This window comes from Cydia fagiglandana, chromosome 17 (genome assembly GCF_963556715.1).
Source record: "Cydia fagiglandana chromosome 17, ilCydFagi1.1, whole genome shotgun sequence".
In the NCBI taxonomy this organism is placed as follows: Eukaryota; Metazoa; Arthropoda; class Insecta; order Lepidoptera; family Tortricidae; genus Cydia; species Cydia fagiglandana.
Genome location: NC_085948.1, coordinates 1,986,932 through 2,009,745, shown reverse-complemented (window position 1 = coordinate 2,009,745; position 22,814 = coordinate 1,986,932). Strand labels below are relative to the sequence as shown.

At 40.5% G+C, this 22,814-nt stretch overlaps 2 protein-coding genes across 7 annotated transcripts in view; one reads left to right on the top strand and one right to left on the bottom strand.

Annotated features, from left to right (window-relative positions):
- Nucleotides 1-18,656, top strand: part of LOC134672796 (uncharacterized protein K02A2.6-like) — a 36,840-nt gene extending 18,184 nt beyond the window's left edge. The window contains exon 2 of the mRNA XM_063530756.1: nucleotides 17,374-18,656. Within this exon, the coding sequence (XP_063386826.1) occupies nucleotides 17,374-18,091 (718 nt within the window). The 3' untranslated portion in view covers nucleotides 18,092-18,656. The remainder of the gene's footprint in view (nucleotides 1-17,373) is intronic.
- The window catches only part of LOC134672789 (RNA-binding protein lark), a 529,293-nt gene that overhangs the window by 179,047 nt on the left and 327,432 nt on the right, over nucleotides 1-22,814 (bottom strand). The window lies entirely within an intron of this gene.

Genomic DNA, 22,814 nt, shown 5'->3' with positions numbered 1-22,814 from the left:
AAAAAAATGCTCAGCTTTCTTTACAAGACATCAGAGATAAAATGATTAAATGATGATGAGATTTAATCTTATATTTTTTCTTTGTTGTTTGTTCCTTAAAAACCAGAAACCTTTCAGAAATCATGTTTCCGCTTACGAGACAAATCACGATACCACCTTAGGAACTTTTGACGTAGCGATTATTTATCAAAGCACATAAACAAATGGCGAAACAACGACCATCTGTCACCTCGACAACGTCCGATTTATCGCGCCAAGAATGATAAGTTACCCTTCTTTGGCAACCCTATTCATTAATGTTATTCTCGACCTTACCCCATTGTGATAAGGTCGCGGATTGAACGGCGTTCGGGCTTGGTTTGACAAGTTTCAGCAACGGCCCCCTAGGGCTGTCTCATTTTTTGCTAGCGTTTAGTTTCCTGCCAGTTAGCTTTGATTTTTTGGCTTGTTTAGTTTGTGCGCTGTTCTTGTAAACATTTTCTTGGATTAGTTTGCATCAAGCGTCACGCTAAACGTGAAATTCTAATTTCTATGAGTAGGTACTTACATAAAAGCGACAAAAAGTAAATTATAGTTTATATTTTTGCTTATATTGCAATACTTATGCTCCCTGAATGCCCATCGTCGACGGATGAAATAATTTTAAATTTGTACCTATATGTATAAATTTAAAAATAAAATTTATAGTAACATTTGTTACAAGTGAATAAAAAAAACATGGAACAGGGTGCGTAGCCAACGTGCAATCGTAAACGCAACATAGCGAACGAAACGCAACTGTCACTGTCGCACTAGTGAGGAAGAATGATAGAGAGAAAGACTACGATACGCTACGGAGCGTAAACGATTGGCACCTTGGCTAGGCGCCCTGAATAGACAAATAAATAAGAGTCTAATGAACCCTCCGCCTAAAAGCCACTCCCATATGTACAATTGAAGTTACGGTCACATTTTAACCCTAAATGCTTATCTATGTTTGACAATTATTGTAATCTATTTCCCAATCACCAGAGTACTAAATCAGACAGCAGACAGATACAAAACCATAATTAAATTCCATAAATAATTATGTGAATAATTGTCACACACACATCAACTGACTATAAATAAAGTGCGTTACAAGAATGAACTTTGAAACAAGGTAATAAAGTCTAAATTTCATTGAACGGTAATGCGTGTTACGTCTTCAGGAAATTGTGCGTGTTTGCGTCATATCGGTTACCAATTACGAGTGTGCTACGAGTATGTTGTGTTGTGGAGCCGCAATTAATGTGAGTTTGAGTTGTTACAACATAATTATGTTGGTGACGGGATGCGTCTATGTTGGAGCGCTAAAATGTTGCTTTCGTAAGTTTCTCGTATGACGATATTTAATGTTTTGTTATTTGAGAAGCAAGTGTTATTTAATACTTCATAATTTCATAAAAGTTTGACGTTTAATATAACGCTTGCACTTCGTGTGCTATCAAAATCTTTGCTGACTTTTCTTGGTCTGAATCTAGAACTCTAGATGATTTAGAAACTATCTAGTTAACTCCCAATAGAAATCTTTTATAAATCTGGCTGTTTGTCGTTTAGTAAAAAATATAACTATGATCTGTCCATCAAGCATCTAACTAAAATAAGGCTGTCATTTTTTTTAAACGTAGGTAATCAAAAAATCGGAATAAATCAAACGAAGGGGCTATTTTTAATATACATCAACTAGCATAATAACATTTTCTATAAGTATGTACTTATAATGTTAATATCCAGAGACAAAAAATCGGACTATCTTTGTAAGGAAAGGAGATTTCGCGTATTAACGTCACAGAACATAATAGGTAAATAGAAATAGATTCCTGCAGCAACAGAGTAGTACCATCGCCCGCACTGTTCACTGACAGTTCATAAACCTTATTACAAAGGCATAAGGTCCACAGATGGACAGTTAACAGTCTTAATGTTTGTAAGTACACGTACTCGAGTGACTATTGCGAGCGAAAACGACCCGCGAACGACCACGTGACGACAGCAATGGCCAACCTTTTCTACACTTGCTAGATTTATTAGAATTTTCAGAATTGCAACACATATAGGTTTAAAATGATAAAAATGACGTTTTATCACATAATATCACACTTAGATTGACTGGAAATATATATATATACCTAGGTATTGTTCATCATAATATACGAGTCCGTAGTTGTTTGCGAGTGTATGCGATTTGTGTGACTATAGATAAACTTACATTTTAGCGCCAATCAGAGCGGTAGCCGATAAATACACCGTGTTTTTTTTGATTTCCGTTAATTTCAGGGGTGCATTCCTGAGCTTAAATCTAGTAACTTTGTCAAAGACACCGATATTCTAATTAACTCCATTTCGGAGATAATCGATAATTTATTTTTTTCCTTTAAGGCCTCTACAAGCGTGTACACTTGCCTTAGGGCCGGTTTACATATTGATTGGTGTTTAGAATGAGTTCATGCATTTGCTACTAAACTTAAATACAATCTCGGTCGCTCGATGTTCGAAATGACATTGATATGTCACAGATTTCAATTGATTGGTTGAGTTAAATGTAATGCCCGTGTTACAACAACGCTATATGCTACATTTAATTACTTTTAAAACTTATTTTTTTTCAAAAAAAGCAAAAAAAAAATTTTTTTTTTTTAATTAACTATAATAAGAATAAAGAATAAGAATAAGAATGGTTTATTGCCACATACATGAAAATAACATAGAGTTAGAATTACTTACATAATAAAATACAGCCGTTAAATTATCAAATTATACAGAGCAAAAGGTGAGAAGATTTTTGTATTAGGCAAAGGGTTCCAGTCTCAGCGTGTGCCAGGCCTAGATGCCCGGCGCTGGTTTTCAGACCGGTCCCAGACTAAGGACGGTCGGAGAATGTTACATAATTTATGACAAATTCAGTACTTTGGTGCTCGTTTAAAATTTTACTACTAACATTTAAAATTTTACTACTAACATTTCGGATGTATTTAACATTACCTATTGATTTTAGCAGATAAGTTACAAGTTAACAGTAATACATTAAAAAATATAAAAAGTTGAATTGACATGAGAGAAAAAATAATACGCTTGCTTACATTGTACACTTAGAAGTAACAGTCATACTATATTGCAACACTGGATTTATAATAAATGGAAAATAATATTATGAGAATACACATGCTCGCGATTATGTTTGTATGTCGGCGTGTGTGTGTGTGTGTGTGTGTGTGTGTGTGTGTGTGTGTGCGCGCGTGTGTGTGTGTGTGTGGGTGTGTGTGTGTGTGTGTGTGTGTGTGTGTGTGTGTGTGTATAATATATCTATTTATATATATATATGCCTGTGTGTGGAGGCGGGGATTGTACGTTTGTCTATGTGTATGTGATGTGTGGACACTTACGTGGTTAAAAACTTTAGTAGGGAGGGAAAGTTCCACTCTGTTTGTTTAATAAGTGAGCGTGTACTAAACATTTGTATTTAAACAGCGGCATAGGCTCACGGAGAGGTGGAGGCAAGTCATTCCACACTTTGGCAGCAGCAAATTTAAAACTCCCTCTAAAGAATGCTGTTTTATGTTTAGGGATAGCAAGTTTAGTGCAGCTTCTTAGCGACCTAGTGCGTGTGTCTTTTATCCATTTTAGCTTTTCATATAGATAGTAGGGCTCCTGGAGATCCAAAACCTTTCTAACTGTATAAGCCAAATGTTGATGCCTACGGTTCTCCATGTTTAGTAGTTTCTTGTCATTAAGAAATGGGGTGATGTGTGCTCGTTTAGGCACCTCATAACTGAAGCGAATACATGCATTTTGTACGCGTTGTATAGCTTTTTTAGTTTCTGCTAACAGTCTTGGCCCGTACACCACATCTGCGTAGTTAAAATGAGAGAGTACCAGCGATTCCACTAGTATCTCTCTCACTTTGACTGATAGGTATTTCCGGATATTATATAGTACCTTGAGTCGGTAGTAGGCATTACGGATTTTTAAATTAACATGCTCTACATAACGCAGCTCGCCGTCCAAAACGAGACCCAGATTTTTTGTACTTTCGACTTGCCATTTAGTTCTCTTAAACGTACTTAACCATACCCCGAAGTTAACGGAATTCAATAAAAACACGGTAACCATAGAATAAAATAGTTATTTACGATACAAGTGCGGAAAAGCGGAAATTCGAAACGAGTGGCGATAAATTAAAACATGACCGAAGGGAGTGCTTTAAATCGACATGACTTGCGGATTACCTATTCGCACGTGTATCGCACAACGTTTTACAATACATATGGCCTTTAAACTTTTGACATCGCACAAAAAGTGCTATTTTACGCACTAGTGCGGGAAAATAGGAGCATATGTACTGTAAATATAATTAAGTAACGAACAAATAAGCGACACTCAATCAACAAATCCTCCCATTTATACCGTATGTTATGATTACATAATAAATGTCGCGTTTATGCCCGGGAAAGCAAAGTTCCGCCGGGAAATCCGGGAGGCAGAGGAACACGGATACACCATTAGTCATCTCGTAAAAAGGGTTGACCTGTAACCTGTGAAAATGTCGTATCTCATTGAGAAACTGACAGGAACATGTGACCTTTTAGATTTATATAGTAATACGAGATAGGTACTTTTAGTGGAGCTGCTAACTTACCGTCGGTAAGTTTTAGCGAGAATCAAACGTGCCTACATATTTAGCGCGTTGCCACATTATGTTATAAATATGTTGATAGGTTTGTAACTTTTATACGCTTCCAAGCGTCAAGCAATAAAGAGATAAGTACGCTTATTAAGTTTATATTTGCATGCAAAATGTTTAAAATGATTTGACAGATTGCAGCATTTGGTAAAATAATAATTTCATATCGTATCTATCGGTCTAACGTGCCATAAAATAGATCCCATCGCGAATAACGTGAAGTAATAATCATTTCTTGTCATTTCATGTGGAAATTAGATTTATGAGAATCGTTTTCAGTTGGTTATTTTTTTTTACGGAAATGTTTTCAACCCCTGTCCGATGCATTCGCTCTTCACGCTGCGATGACTCCAAATAACGAGTAGAAAAGCAGACGTTGCCAAGACAAAGGCTTCGTTGACACGTGCCTCTTACTAGCACGGCTAGTTCATAAATATCTACACTAATATCAACCTTGCTGCGTTGGGATAAGGATTAATATGTGTATATATTTTCGATAGCCAAACAGTACGTGCATATTTTCGAGACACTGGATTTTTGTCCATTATCGTGCACAGCACCTATTCTTATGAAAATGCTTGCTTTAAAAAAGTCTCGGTTTTTTGTCTGGTAGATATATATAGACGGTCAAGCAAATCTTATCAGTAGAAAAAGGCGCGAAATTCAAATTTTCTATGGGACGATAACCCTTCGCGCCTACATTTTTCAAATTTGCCGCCTTTTTCTACTGACAAGATCTGCTTGACGCAGTATAAGCACTAGTTTGTGCCTTTAAGTATACCTACAGGCACTGGCAGGCAGCATCAAATAAATTGTGACGACCAAAGTGGCGAAATAATAATAAATATAATAAGGACAAACTTACAGAAATCGACCGAGCGCTGCTGGTGGCCTAACGGGAAGAGCGCGCGACTTTCAATCTGGTTGCGGGTTCAAACCCCGACTCGTACCAATGAGTTCTTCAGAACTTATTTATTTACGAAATATCATTTGATATTTAGGTACCAGTCGATTTTCGGTGAAGGAAAACATCGTGAGGAAACCGGACTAACCCAAATAAGGCCTAGTTTACCCTCTGGGTTGGAAGGTCAGATGGCAGTCGCTTTCGTAAAAACTCGTGGCTACGCCAATTCTTGGGATTAGTTGCCAAGCGGACCCCAGGCTCCCATGAGCTGGGACAACGCGAGGAAGATGATTACAGAAATCGCCCTAGTCCCCCAGTAAATTTGATACCTGCTACTAAGGCTTAAATATTTTGTTGGTACTAGACTGGTGGGCTACATTTTAACCGACTTTTTGGACGAAAACACCAACATAGTAGAACACACGTCCTTGTTATATTTTAAAAATCGGGCAAGTGCGAGTCGGACTCGCGCACGAAGGGTTCCGTACCATAATGAAAAAAAAACGGTCACCCATCCAAGTACCGACCACGCCCGACGTTGCTTAACTTTGGTCAAAAATCACGTTTGTTGTATGGGAGCCCCATTTAAATCTTTATTTTATTCTGTTTTTAGTATTTGTTGTTATAGCGGCAACAGAAATACATCATCTGTGAAAATTTCAACTGTCTAGCTATCACGGTTCGTGAGATACAGCCTGGTGACAGACGGACGGACGGATGGACGGACAGCGAAGTCTTAGTAATAGGGTCCCGTTTTACCCTTTGGGTACGGAACCCTAAAAACCACTTCCAAAAGTGGATTGACGAGAATACGGTATACTGTTTGGCTAGAATCCTTTTACGCAACTATTCTATATGCAGCTATGAAAAAGCAACAATCACTACAAACTAAATAAACATGCGAAGTTCTCGAGCAAAGTGGATGAAAACTTCCACCTATAAAACATCCTACCTCCATTCACGGCCAAAAATATACAAACATTTTAACACCTTATGTGATTGTAATAAAGTTGAAATATGTATACATGTTTATGATCATATCTATGGCTTGGTTGATAGTAATGCATATTTTTGCGTTGAAAAGGCGCTCGTATCGCGGGTGTTGGATGAGTATGGTAATAGGGACCGACTGGAGAAAAGTAGGTGCGAATTGTCTTAGGATAAATTGATAGGCGTGTAGAGTAGGTACGAAGTCGTACATATATGTATGTATAAGATAACGTATGGGGGTTTTATTACTTGAAACAGGATGTACTTAAAGTTTTTCTTATAAATCGCGCTTACGATACGATCATGTTTCACGTAATTTCCCGAGTAATGTGCCATAAAATTGCATACTGGTGCCTGCAACTTGTTTTTTAACCCTTTTTTCACTAATAATAAGGACGCTTTCCTGCTTGAAACGTGTAGAGTCTGTGTGGAAAGCCCCAAGTAGTCTGTGCGGAAAGATCCAATACGTTCCACGACTCTTCTCTTTCCGCACAGGCTATATATGGCGTGATCAGAATCTATTTAACGAGGTTTAACTGTATGTGTATCGACTGTCTTGCAGCATGTTTGCGTATACAGATTGTCGCGTTTAGTACTAAGTACTTATCGAAAACTTAAGATTTCTCAAACCAGGGTGCTGTTCTCAAACGAAGGCCGCAAAAATATCTGACACGATCTTATTTGTAGAGCCATAAGAACATATCACATATTTTTGCGGCCTTCAAAGAGTCACGTTGTAGGTGACTGTGCTGACAGCATTGAGCAAATGGAATTCAAAAACTGAGTCTTAAAATGCTGGTAGGGATAGTTTCAAGATGCTCAGTTATAATTTGTACTCTTACTTAATTACACAAACGGGTCTACCGCGATATAATTTCATAGTTTTTACCTTGAATTCCGACGTCTTTCCGTGACCATAGCTGGGTCAAAAATATTACTGTGTTACGTCTTTCCTGTAAACATACACAAGAGTTAAGGGCTATAAAGGTTAATTTTCTTAATAAACCTTTATCCACGTGAAAAAGTCCTCCTTTTATATTGTTATGTAGGGTAGACTTACAAGTATGTCGGTAGTTGCACATTTTGAAAATAAACCAGTCTGCTATGGATCTCGATCTTTTATTCATCTAACATTGGCGCAGTCGAGTTAAAAATTTAATTTAAAGTACTTTACGCTTCGTTTTAACATGCCATACGGTAAAATAGAACCATTTTCGTTAGAAGCTAATTGGGACAATTACGTGCGTCGCGTAAAACAGTTTATTACGTTAAATGCCATAAGTGATAACCTAAAAGTGCCCACGTTGTTAACGGTTGTCGGTGGAGAGTGTTACGATTTACTTTGTGATTTGTGTTCTCCTGCCCATCCAGAAGACAAAGGTTTTGACGATTTAGTGGCCTTATTAAAGAAACACTTAGAACCGGAAAGATCCGAGATAGCCGAGAGACACGTTTTTCGGCAAAGGGTGCAACAGCAGGGTGAAAGCGTTCGTGTTTACCTTCAAGGGTTAAAACATTTGGCTAAAACCTGCAACTTCGGAACCGGCCTCGAAGAAAATCTACGAGACCAATTCGTCTCGGGTTTATACAGCGAGGAGATGCATTCTAGGTTGTTCGCCGAGAAAGACATAGATTACAAGAGGGCCGTGGAGTTGGCCAGCGCGCTCGAGGCGGCGGAGCGGCACGCGAGCACGGCGTGCGCCCCGGCCGGCGGGGCGGGCGCCGGCCCCGCCGCGGCCGACGACGGCCTGCATCGCGTGAGCACCGGTCGCGGCGCGCGCGCCCGCCCGCCCGCCGCCGGGGGCAGCGGCGCAGGCGGCGGCGGGGCACAGCGGGCCCCTTGTGCGCGATGTGGGAAATCTACTCATCCCCCAAATAAGTGCCGGTACAAGAACTTTACGTGTGATTCGTGTGGCGTCAAGGGCCATTTAAAAGTTATGTGTACGCGCAAAGGTGAGAGTGGCAATTTTTTCAATAAGAGGACGGCTAAAGGTCAGTACTTTTTAAATAAAAGTAGCGATTCGGACGATGACGATTGCCATTTTTATAATTTAGTCTCGAAGGGAGATAACGACGGACCGTATTTAGTGAAGTTATCCGTGAACGGTACTTTTTATAAATTTGAAGTTGATTCGGGAAGTAAAATATCTGCAGTGTCGAAATTGTTTTATGACAAACATTTCTCACATTTACCCATTATCAAAAATGTGTTGTTGTTAAAATCTTACATTAGTGATCCTATCAAGGCGCTCGGTTATATTGATGTTGATGTCATTTGTGGACAAAATTCGGATAAACTTAAACTACATATTATTGAAAACGGTGGGCCCCCGCTTATGGGTCGCACTTGGATAAGAAAATTAAAATTGTTGGAGTGTATAGAATGTCACAATATATCTGAAAGCGATTCGGTGGCACTACTGTTAAAAAAAGAATATCCGGAGGTATTTGCGGAGGGTTTAGGTACTTTTAAATCGCGTATTCGTTTGCATCTAACGAATGAGGTCCCTGTTTTCGTGAAGGCGCGCGCGCTGCCGCTGGCGCTGCGCGAGCGCGTGGAGCGCGAGCTCGAGCGCCTGCAGAGGGAGGGCGTCATTTACAAGGTCGAGCGGTCGGATTACGGAACACCTATCGTACCGGTTATTAAATCTAATGGTGATATCCGTATTTGCGGTGATTATAAAATCACAATAAATCCTATTCTCAAAGACTTTCACTATCCACTCCCGCGAATAGAAGAGATATTTGCAACGTTAGGAGGCGGTGAACAGTACACAAAGCTGGACTTATCAAATGCATTCCAACAGTGTCTGTTAGAACAAGAGTCTCAGCCGATGACGGCTATAACCACACATGTAGGAACGTTTGTTTATCAAAGAGTACCTTTTGGTATTAAATGTATACCAGAAAACTTCCAAAAAATTATGGAAGAGACTCTTAGTGGCCTGCCGTCGACTGCAGTATTTGCAGATGATATTTGCGTCACCGGAAAAGATAGGGCAACACATTTGGCTAATTTAAGGGCAGTTCTGCGGAGACTTAAAGATAATGGACTCCGTATCAATTTCGATAAATGTCAATTTTTTAGAGATAGTGTAACCTACTTAGGGTACAGCATTGATAAGGACGGTTTGCATACAGATCCAAAAAAAATTAACGCAATAGTTGCAGCCCCGCGTCCCACCAATATCACACAGTTGAAAAGTTTTATGGGCTTAGTAAACTTTTATTCCAAATTCTGTTCAAACATGAGTGACGTCCTTAAGCCGTTGTATAATTTATTAAAAAAAGATGTTGATTGGGTGTGGAGCAACGATTGCGATATTGCGTTTACCAAAATCAAGAAGGTGTTATGTAGCGCGCCCGTGCTGGCGCACTACGACCCGACGTTGCCGCTGGTGTTGTCGGTCGACAGCAGCGCGTACGGGCTGGGCTGCGTGCTGGCGCAGCGTGGCAAAGATGGCCGCGAGCGCCCGATCAGCTGCGCTTCGCGTACGCTCAGCGCTGCGGAGCAAAACTACTCGCAGCTGGACAAAGAAGCTTTAGCTATTGTTTTTGGGGTAACAAAACATCACCAGTTCCTGTATGGCAGGCGCTTTATACTTCGTAGTGATCATAAACCCCTAAGTTACATTTTTGGTAAAAATAAAGGCATTCCAGTCACAGCTGCGAGTAGATTACAGCGCTATGCTGTCACGTTGTCTGCTTACGATTTTAGCATTGAATTTGTAACGTCTGTACAGAACTGCCAAGCCGATGCGCTGTCTCGTCTTCCTTTGCCCTCGACTGGCAATCGAGCTGAAAGAGAGGACGAGGCAGGCAGTTATCTAAATTTCATTCAGAGAAGTTTCCCACTCAGTTTTAAAGATATTAAAACCGAGACTGCGCGAGACCCGATTTTGAGTAAAGTTATAGGATATGTTATGTTCGGTTGGCCGAAAACTATAAGTGATGATATGCTAAAATAATTTTTTATTCGTAAAGACAGCATTCATATTGATCAAGGATGTTTACTATGGGGTTATAAAATTATAATACCCATGACTTTGCAAAATGACATTTTAAACGAAATTCACGAGGGGCATCCGGGGATCATTAAAATGAAACAAATTGCTCGAAATTATGTTTGGTGGGGGACGCTTGACGCAGACATCGAACGAACGGCGCGGGAGTGCGACGCTTGCCGCGCGGTGCGCCCGGCGCCGGCGCCGGCGCCGTTGCACTCGTGGCCGTGGCCCGAGGAACCCTGGTCGCGTTTAAATGTTGACTGGTTAGGGCCTTTTAACAATAAATATTATTTGGTCGTTATTGACGCTCACTCTAAATGGATAGTGTACAAAGATGTACATTTTCTGCAGCTATGCATGTGCACTTTGATCTGACCCAAAACAACATCTCCGTGCAAACAATGCATCTGTACTTTGTCCAAAAAGTAGAGCGTCATCTTGCACACGCATCGCAATTTCCCACTCAACCTAGCTGTAATTATTAATAAGATCAACATTTTGTATTCATTGTAATTTCTAACATTGCAGTAAAAACTCGCTTCTTATATTTGACATCTTTTCGTTGGTGTTTCGGCACCTCTCCTTACATTTGACATAATTTGACAATTCATTGGCATTCGATATTGACATTCACTTTACATAATTTTGAATTAAAACGACGTCATTAATGTCCAGGACGTCTTGCGGGATCTCGAGGAGGGGTTTGCATTGATAGAGGGGGGCGATGAGTGGTTATCGTTGTCATTTCTTGTATTGTCATTTGAATTAGCGATAAGTGGTACGAGTTGCACAATGGGCCGCTTCATGATGGCGTTTTCTGTTTTTAGGGTGACCACTCTCGTGTGTCCATCTTTTCCAGGGTGGGTGTCAATAACTCGGCCTAAAGCCCATCGTCCAACAGGTTGATTGCTTCGAATGCACACAATATTGTTGCGAACGCAACCTTTATTTGTATAATACAGTAACTAAACGCAGCCGTCGGGCTCGGCTAGTATTTGGAAGCTTTTTCTAAAGCACCAATAGGAGCGCTCCACATATTATGTATCGCGGCCAATTAGAGGCACCCAAATTTTAACCACTATTTTAGGACATTCAAATTATGCAAATCACTCTTTCATCAGCCTCCATACGATTACCACACCACTTTTACATTTAACCGTTTAGTCAAGGAACCCTTGTAAAACCAGTACCTATAGAAATTATAATAGTTTACTTCAAATCGAAGCTTTTTATTTGAGTCGTCGAGATCCTGACCTGCACGGCGGCTACAATATCGTTCAACTGTAGATCGTCGGTTGGCTTCTGCCATTTATTTCTCGACTGTAATTGTTGTAAATATTCTCTAGACCAAACCAACCAAAAGTCACGGGTTATTTTTTGTACTAGTTGCCATCTCTTTCTTAGATCATAGTCCGAATCGATGGGTTCAGGGATTGTCAGGTGGGCGTCTCCCACGATTAGGAAGTGACCCGGTGTGAGGCACTTCAGATCTTCAATATTTTCAGTCAGGGGGCACAATGGTCTTGAGTTAAGACATGCTTCAATTTGGCACAGCAAAGTCGAAAATTCCTCGTAAGTCAATTTTTGCTCCCCAATTACCCTTTTTAAATGGTATTTAGTACTTTTAACACTTGCCTCCCATAGGCCGCCTGCTGAAGGCCAAGCTGGGGCGTTAAAGTGCCAGGTTGTGCCCTTGTCAGTAAGACAATTTATTACTGTTGTATCCATGCTTTGTAATATTTCCTTATGTTCTTTTTGCAGTTGCCGATTAGCGGCTACAAAATTGGTCCCATTGTCGCTGTACATGTCTTTTGGTGCTCCACGTCTCGCACAGAACCGGCGGAATGCTGCCAAGAATGCACTGCTGCTGAGTTCTGATACCAATTCTAGGTGTACTGCTTTTGTTGCAAGACAGACAAATATGGCTATGTAGGCCTTCAGTGTCTTTATCCCTCTGCCCTTGTTTGCTTTAATGTCAACAAATCCTGTAAAATCTATTCCCGTGTGTAAGAAGGGGCGGGATGGTGTCACTCTCGGTCGAGGTAGGTCTGCCATAATTTGTTGTTGTTGTGCGGCGTTGAATCTCCGACACGTAACGCACTGGTGGAGATATTTTTTGACTGCTTGGTATCCCCCTACAATCCAGTATTTGTCGCGTAGGTGCACTAGGGTTAATTTAGGACCACCATGAAGGTTTTCTAAGTGTGCTCGTTTTACTAATAATTCTGTCAATCTGCTATTTTTTGCAATAATCATTGGATGTTTCGTGTAGTCATGGAGAGAGGAGTTGTTCAGCCTGCCTCCTACTCTCAGGACATCATTGTCATCTAAGAACGGATTGAGTTTTAAAATGTTACTTTTCGTACTGACAGTGTTGGTTGCACGTAACTTCCTTATTTCGTCGGGGAAGTCGTAGTGCTGAATGTGCTTGACAATGACCTTTTCTGCAGTTAGTAACTCGGCCACTGTTAAGTAGACTAGCTTAGCTTGCATAGTCCGCATTCGTGTTATTGCAATAAAGCGCAAAATCCATGCTAAGACTCGAGTGATATGAGTCATGTTGCTATGTCGGCTTAGTAATTCCATTATTAGCGACGGTGGCTCTGATTGCACAACATTCGCTTGTTTTGGTTTGACTTCACAATCTGTCGAGGGTATCTTGTTGTCAAGCGATGTTTTGTCAAAATTTTGTAACCATTCTGGACCTTGCCACCAAAGCGAGTGGGCTTTCAAGTTAGATACGCTAAGACCTCTTGTGGCGCAATCTGCGGCGTTATCTTCTGATTTGACGTGGTTCCAATGCGCGCTAGGAATAACGTCGAGCACTTGTTTGACTCTGTTGCTGACGAACGTTTTCCATTTCGTAGGGTCGCCCTTGAGCCAGCTTAGCGTAATCATAGAGTCTGACCATGCAAATGTGTTGTCAGGTAAGCACTCCCACTTAAGAGCTTGAATCACCTTTTTCATGAGTTGTGATAAAAGTACCGTGGCACAAAGTTCTAGTCGGGGCAAAGTCTGTTTTTGACTTTGGCTTATGGGGGCTAATCGGGATTTAGCGGCGATAAGAGTTACGACGGGTTTGTTCTGCACGTCTGTCGTACGGACGTAGATGCAGCATGCGTAAGCCTTTTCTGACGAATCGCAAAATCCGTGTATCTCGAAATCGTGTGTCATGTCACCCAACCATCGTGGTATTTCTATGGTTTCTATGTCACGTATGTCAGTGGTAAATTTGTACCAATCATTTTGTACTTGTTCGGATACTGTATCATCCCAGTTGCAGTTAGATTGCCATATAGATTGAAACAGTATTTTAGCCTTTATTGTCAAGGGGGTCAGGAATCCTAAGGGGTCGTATATTTTTGAAATTTCCGATAGTATAATGCGTTTTGTAAGTTTCCCCTTGGGTTTGTCATTGAACGTGTTTTTAAACGAGAAAGTGTCACGTGCGGGATGCCATTGTAATCCGAGCGTTTTAGTCGCATGGGCATTGTTGAAATCGATGACGGTGGGACTAATGCTGTCGTCCGGGATATTTTCTAGCAATGCTTGCGTATTGCTCATCCACTTCCTTAAGTTAAATCCGGCTCCTTTAAGTATGCATATCAATTGATTTTGGATTTCTAGAGCCTGATCTAAATTGTCACTTCCTGTCAAAACGTCATCGACATAAATTTCGTTATTTATGACGTTTGCCGCTAAGGGGTATTTTTCTGCATCGTCGATGGCCAGTTGTTTTAGAGTCCTTAGGGCTAGAAATGGGGCAGCCTTTTGGCCGTATGTCACAGTTGTAAGTTGGTATTCTTTTAATGGCTGGTTCGGGTTATCTCGCCATATGATTTTCTGGAGATGCTGATCTTTTTCGTGAACCAGGATCATTCTATACATTTTTTCACAGTCGGTAGTCATAACAAATTTGTATCGTCTCCATTGGAGAAGGAGTGTTTGCAAATCTTGGTGTAATTTGGGTCCACATTCCATTAGATCATTCAGGCTCTGTCCCGAGGAGGTCCTTTGGGATCCATTGAACACGACGCGAAGCTTTGTGGTTAGTGAATCGCTCTTGTGCACAGCATGATGACTCAGATGACATTGAGGGTTGACCACTGCGGAACATTCTTTCATGTGTCCCATTTCCAGGTATTCATCTATGAATTTTTTGTAACCTGCCGACAAGTTCTCATCCTTCATTAATTTCCTTTCAAGCTGTCGAAATTGTGCTATTGCTTGTGGTTTCGATTCTCCCAAATGTTGTGCAAAATTTTCTTTCATCGGTAGTCGGACCTCATACTTCCCGTTTTCCAATCGGCGAGTGGTGGTTGCATAAAAGTTTTCGCAGTACTCTTCCTGTGATGTCAATTGATTTTTATTGTCAGTGATGTCCTCTACCTCCCAATATTTTGCTAAATCCTCTGTGTCATTGATAACCACGTGACAGTTGTATGATTTGACGACGCCTGAAAGTATCCATCCTAGTTGCGTCTGCTGTGCTATGGGGCCTGTTTCGCCTTTCAAGAGGCCGTTCATTACTACTTTGGAGTACACTTGCACATTTAGTAAAAGGTCGATTTGATGAGAAATGTTGTATTGCGGGTCTGCTAACGTAATGTTGTCAATGTGTCCCCAGTTCTTTTTTGCAAATGTTGTACTGGGTAGATCGCGGACCACGCGTGTCAGTATTAGTGCATCCGTAAAGAATTCGAAATCGTTATGTAACGACTTACATTTCAAGTGTACTTTACCCCTGCTTTTGTTGGATAAGGTTCCAACGCCCGTTATGTTCCCTGCTAGTGCTTGTCTTTGCAGACCCAGCGTTTGTACTGCGTTTTCGGTAATTAATGTGATTTCACTCCCCTGGTCTATCAGTGCCCGAAGCGTGTGGTACAGTGGAACCTGGATAATTGCAATCTCAAGGGACCGGCCAGTTTTTGTCAATTAACCAGGTTTTTCATTTAAGCAGGTCGTGTCAATTAACGAGGTTCAAAAAATCGTTGTGTCAATTATAGAGGTTTTCATTAATAGAGGTTGCGTTCTGACAAATTTCTTTTATGGAGGCGCAAATGACCATTTAAAGTATATTTACACGCTTACGTTCTGGGTTTCTGGTCTATACCTATATTACTTCTGTCTATACTTGCACTTTTACACTACATTAATTACCACTATATTTTCTTATCATTTGAGTTTAAAAAATTCCCTTGAATTGTAGAAGAAAGTTTTATTATAATGTAAAAGGCATACTTTGTTTTTTAATGATAAAAACTATTTCACCTACAACAGGCTGTGATAGATACGCAATAAATAAATTAAATTCTGGATGGAGATATAAATAAAATGATCATTGCTATTAAAATATTGTTTCTGCTGTATACAACTATATTATTTCAATTACAGAGGTAATAAGTAAGACTCGTTTCAATAATAGAGGTAAAAATAAGAGCCAAAATAACTGATTTTTTAGCACAGTGTCAATTATAGAGGTCTTAAGTTGCGATGTGGTCAATTACAGAGGCAAAATTACGAAAAGCACTAAAATCTAAATTGCAATTATAGAGGTTCCAAAATTTCAATTATAGAGGCCTTTTGGTCTCAAGGGACCGGGACCGGACTTTTGGTTGCAATTATTGAGGTTTTCCATTTATCCAGGTGCCAATTAACCAGGTTTCACTGTAATTCCCATTTTCGTCGGCCACCTGTATTAGCGCTGTAGGTAATAAAGAATCTTCATCACTGCCAACGACGAAGCTGTTTTGCGCCTGTCTCTGTGATGGTACGGCAGGAGATGACGACGATGACGGCTGGTTCGCAAAGGCCTTATGTATCACCGTATTGTGCGGTTCATTGCACTCCTTACAACGTTTCTCAGATTTGCAATAATTCTTTGTATGGACGTATAAGCAATTTTTGCATATGTTGGACTTAGTAACATGCTTTAATTGCTCATTCGGTGTCATGCTGAGAAAGCGTTTGCGAATTTCAGAGCGCTAAAAAGGCTTCAGTGACATATTGACATAATACGCGAGTGCTACGTACCAGCATTAGCGTCGAGCATCTAGCATCAGCATTGACATCGAGCATCCAGCATCAGCATTGACAACCTGTATCCAGCACCAGAGTGCGGAGAAGTAGCTGCATTTCAAGTAAGATCTTTCCATATTCTAAACTCTTTGCAACTATCGTCATGTCTACCGAATTAATCGCGCGGCAAGCGGTGATTTTGGAGGAGATCAAAAGGATACAGGCAAATTTCAAGAAGGGTTCAGATCCGGTTCGAAGGACCAAAATTATGTAAAGTGAATGTCAATATCGAATGCCAATGAATTGTCAAATTATGTCAAATGTAAGGAGAGGTGCCGAAACACCAACGAAAAGATGTCAAATATAAGAAGCGAGTTTTTACTGCAATGTTAGAAATTACAATGAATACAAAATGTTGATCTTATTAATAATTACAGCTAGGTTGAGTGGGAAATTGCGATGCGTGTGCAAGATGACGCTCTACTTTTTGGACAAAGTACAGATGCATTGTTTGCACGGAGATGTTGTTTTGGGTCAGATCAAAGTGCACATGCATAGCTGCAGAAAATGTACATCTTTGTACAGATAGAGGCGGAGAAAGTCAACAGTACTTCTGCGTCAACAGTTATATCTTGTTTTAGGAGAATGTTTGCGCGTTTCGGTCTGCCTAAACGGGTGGTATCCGACAACGGACCGCCCTTCAGTTCACTTGAACTGAGGACATATTTTGAGCGAAATGGCATAAAACAAACCCTAACTCCGCCCTACCACCCAGCAAGTAACGGTGCAGCCGAAAATGCTGTGCGATCCGTAAAACGAGCCTTAAAAAAGGCAAACGTTGAAAACGAAGACGCAGAAACCGCCTTGAGTAGGTTTTTATTCAGTTATCGCAACACGGAGCACAGCACTACCGGACGAGAACCGGCGGTCGCGCTACTGGGGCGGCGGCTACGAGGACGCCTAGACCTGTTGCGGCCTGACGCTAGTGAAGTCGTGCGCAAACACCAGCTCGCCAGTGAGCAACGCCGAGCCTCGCGCCTACGCCAAGCTACCGTTGGAGATCCGGTCATTATCAGAGATTATACGAAACAGAATAGAAAATGGACGGAAGGGATTGTTATAGACTGTCAGAGCCCCGTATCGTATTCTGTTAAAACAGGAGATGGCCAGGTACACAAACGGCACATTGACCAAATGTTACAGGATAAACGCAAGTCTCGGTTTTCTCTTACTAAAGTTCAGGAGCCTGTGGTGGCCGATAATGGGCAACGAGAAGTCATCGCAAAAGAGAGCATAGTGGATGAATGGCAGCTAGCAGAAGAGGAACCGGAGTCGCACTTGCCCGCTGTAAAAAGTCCAGTTCAAAACGCCGACTGTAAAATGGGGCCCTCTTCGCCGCAGGAGGTCGAAGGTCGAACTAGGCGACAGGCCGCTCTGCGTTGCATAGAAAAATTACAAAAAAGTAAATGATCTAGCTACTTAAGTACTAAATATACACTCCGCAAATAACTTCAATACCTAATATGTAGTACCTATTTCATAATAATATATAAAGACAAAAATGTTAGATTGCATAAGTGTGTCAACATAACCTTGAACTTCATTCATATTATCTATAAGGAAAATCATGTAAAAAGCAATAACTTTTAGTACCTTATGTCTTTGCAATACGGTTTGCTAATTGTCGGTGGACAGTGGGGACGAGGTACAGTTAGCAAGACAGCATCTTTAAGTTAAGACTATTGTGGTGAACTTTATGTACATCAAATATTTTGCAAATCATAATAGATATGTATAATAAGTACATGTTTGCGATATACATATAATACTGTTTATCTTTATTAGCAGTGCCATTTAAATTTGTTAAATTGAACATGGCCTTAGGTATATGAACATGTAGTTTCTTGTAGTTAAAATTTCATAACTAGTTTAGATATAAGAGATTATTGTCAAATGAGAGGGAGGTGTTATGTAGGGTAGACTTACAAGTATGTCGGTAGTTGCACATTTTGAAAATAAACCAGTCTGCTATGGATCTCGATCTTTTATTCATCTAACATATATAGAGAACTATGATAAAATCATTACTTACATGCTCACAAGCTGTTAACTATTGCCCACAGGAGAGAAAACTAGTGTGTTCGTGCGTACTGTACATTTTTCTCTCCTGTGGGCAATAGTTAACAGATTGTGGGCATGTAAGTAATGATTTTATCATAGTTCTCCAAATTAAAGAAGGACCTTTTCATGTGGATAAGGGTTAAATAAGAAAATTGACCTTTATAGCCCTTCTTAACTCTTGTGTATGTCTACAGGAAAGACGTAACACAGTAATATTTTTGACCCAGCTGGTGCAGCTGAAACGTTGGAATTTAAGGTAAAAACAATGTAATTATATCGCGGTAGACCCGTTTGTGTAATTAAATATGCGTACAAAACACGAAAGTTTAGTGTTAATTTGTACTCTCTTACGCTCAGAGCGCTTTCAATTTTCTACCTATTATTTTTTGACGGCCTGTAATATCGGACGTACGGTAGAGAATGCGCTTGTCAACTACATTTTTAATAAAGTTGTTATTGTGAAACTATAAAAGCGACCGTTTCAAACGAAGCTGTGTTGGAATCAAATTAAATTTTTATGTTCAGCCATGGACAAATAAAACATAAAGACTGACAGTTTCTACAATATTCAGCGTCATCGATTATACGATAGTAGAGTTATTTTGACCAGAGATCTAAGCTCTGTTCACTTCCGTCCAGTAGATGGCGCTGTGGGTCCCAAAGTCAGATGCTTAAGCGCCGAACAAAATGTATTAATCTGAAACCCGGAGACAGCCAACTAACAACAGCCAACTAAAAACGCAAATTAAACTAATTAATGTATGAAAACGATCATGACTTATTGTTCACATTTTCTGCCTTATTCGAACTTCAAGATATTCACAAGAGACGATACGTACTAGATCCATTCTAGATACGTAATAGTTTAGATATCAACTAATTCTCTTTTGCAGCGCAATTCGGGCAACCAATGTCACTTTTACGTTAGATAGAGTAAGATATCTATTAGATGTGAATTGGATCTCTAAGTCATATCCTGTGGAAATCGTTCAAGAGTATCTCCAGAATCGCGCAAATGTCAAATTTGACAGGTTAGATCTTAAACATATCGTTATCGTATCTTGGTGATGTCTAAAAGATATCTAATAGATGTCTGATTCAAAATCCGAATCGGGCCCTTTATCATATTTTAATTTTTCGACTGGCATTTGGCATCAAGTGATTGTCATTTGGCCATGATCCCTGCAGCGTTACTAGCCAAGACATTGCGCGACTGGCGGTGGCGGCGGCGGTAACTATAGGTTGGAGCGGCACATAGCGTTCGACCTTTCGTTTCCACCTATGGTTGCCGCCGCTGCCTCCAATTGCGAAAACTCGTGGCCGGGTCGTTAATAAACAAACAAGTTACGTCGTTGTCAGTCTTCTTGATTTATCAGTCCACGACGTTCGTCGTATTTCAATCCGCACGAAGCTCCGCAAATCACGTTTCTTTGTTATGACGAGCTTTAAGCTTCAACCGTCAGCTTTATGCTCATAATAGGTTCTAACCACGATTTTATTTACCTCCAAAAGGCAGATTCTGAAACCAACAAAATTTTTATACTAGCCACCCCTTCGCACGGGTTACACGAAACCTTAAAACAAAATACCTATACAATACACCTGCCTTCCTGAAGAATAGCACTCTATTGATGCGGGAAAGGCGAGACGTACGCTTGTTTGCCACAGTTAAAAAAACGCTGCCGCGGTCGCAATATGTAAATCCATACCTGCACCAAAGAAGGCCCTTCGTCGTTAATTTTCTTATAGCCAGCCTTCTGGGCACCTGCCCGTTGACGGTGATCTGGGCGAAAATTTTTATCTGTAGGTTTTCTCTAAGTTTTATTATGTTTATTTGTTTCTTTCTTTGTTTTTATCAATATACATAGTAATAAGCACTTTTTCTTATTTTTTTACATTAACTTACAACTTTGTCTATTACAGATATTTTTGAGCACCTTTGCCGCTCCGATATATCTGACGGCGACCTTACGCCCATTTTCCGGAACGTGACCCGTTTAGACCATCTCTTTCCGCTCGCGTGGCATTCTCTACATTATAGCAACCTAATTCATGGCAATCATCATCGGAATGACAGTCCTTAACTTAAGCTACCCGTCAAGCCTGTCATTTCTCGCGTCGACACAATGACAACCAGCAATTTTGATATCAGCGACAGCGGGGAGACACTCCTCCTTTCGGGCGAACTCGGCTCCGTTCGGCTCAGCATTGCTTCGAGCAATTATTGGGTTGGCACCACTTGACGTCCTTTTGCGTGCACGACCGCATATAAGATAATTACTTGAAATGTGACAACCCTAAATAGCCATATATTAGAAAGGGAGAGCATGATTCGTCCCTGAATCGCTGTCAAACTTCGGTTTTGTAGGAAGCGTTTTTTCTGTACGGTAGTTAGTACTGTTATTTATTCTATGTCAGTGAGCGTGACGCGGGCGAATCAGGGCGTTAGCCTTCCATAGTGCGAGAAAACACGTCCATGAACTACGGTATCTGTTTACTATCACTGCTATCAGACAACCATCACCAAGGAGGAGCTTTGACCGAAGGGTGTCGTTTCGGCGGTTCCGCGGCCGGTTCCCTGGCACAGCGGGGTTGCGAAATGCATCGCAGCCAAAGTGTGGGCTTTTAGTTTTTAAGATAGTACTCTTTAAAAAAGTTGAAACGCCAGTATAGAGTTCCGCATAGTTGCCCTTCTGGCACAATAGGGTGCCTTAAACGGGGACTATTATATATGTATGTTGTAGTGTATTTAGTATGTAGTAAGGTGTGTAATAAGATAGTATGTCCCAAGTTTTGGCGACACAGGTTCATATATTTCTATATAGTCGCTTCCGTAGTTTTTGTTTTTCCGTGTGTGAAATGAACTGTCGCCTGGGGTATTTTCGGACTGATACGACCAACCTTCAAGAAAAGAGCCTACTCCCATCTGAAAGGCCATCAACGCACTGGCAATCCCTCTGGAGTTGGTCTCCATGGGCGGCGGTTATCGTTCCATCAGGCAATTCATGTAACCGTATTCCTAATAAAAAAAACTCGAAAACGGAAAATGCTATATTTGTATGAGTCGTCTAGAAATGTATGACAAAATCCAAGGAAACTCCCATTCAGAATTTCCACCACAACAGGAAAACATTCCGCGAGAAAAACACATTATATTAAAACCTGTACAAAACATTTAAGATTCAGAAAATCCGCTTCTTATCTCATATGACTGGCAAAAAGTCGCAATTAGAAGTAATGGTAATATCCTTGCCTTGGTGAAACAAGGTCGCATATGACTAGGAGTTTTGAGGCAATTGAAACCTTGTCTTATTAAACGTATTGTTTTAATGGTGGACATCAGAGGAAGCTGCCACGCTTAATATTCCGGCACATCTTTTACTGGCACATTCTAAGCCTTATTTTAAAGGTATTAAGTTCAGAAATGATCAGTTAAAAGTATAAGAGCGTTTTCACGTTGCCCGATCCGATATCAGATGTCGAATAAAAGTAAAATAAAAAACGTATGTGTTTTTCTGTAGCTATTTATTTATTCATTTAATAAATCATTAATTACTAAAAAAACTTTAGGTAACGCATAAAAGGCGACCTTGTTGCAATATTGCTGTTTTTCTCTTAGGCGCCCCCGCGGAACGACTACGCTGATGTACAGTCAGCAGCAGAAGTTGCTAAGCGGGCCCCGACCCGCCTAGTAGTAGAAAATGATCTTGACCCGACTTTATTTTTAAGAGAATAAGAGCGTGTCAAGGTAATTTTGAATACTTCGCCCGCTTAGCAACTTCCGCTGCTGACTGTAGGATCGTACATCAAATATCGGATCGGACAATGTGAAAACGCTCTTAGTCCTTCTTGCGTGTTGTTGCATTGGATCCTGTATAATTATTATCTTCGTACTTACCTATTATAATATTAATACGAGTCTGCGCTTTGGTGTAATTAAAATCTTAGTAGTTCATTGAAATATGCTGAAAAGTCCTTTAAAACCAAAAGTAAACAGAACAATTAGCTAATAAATTTGAATAAAATTAAAATACAGAAGGCTTCTTTATTGTGCTCTTTGATTCCCTTTACA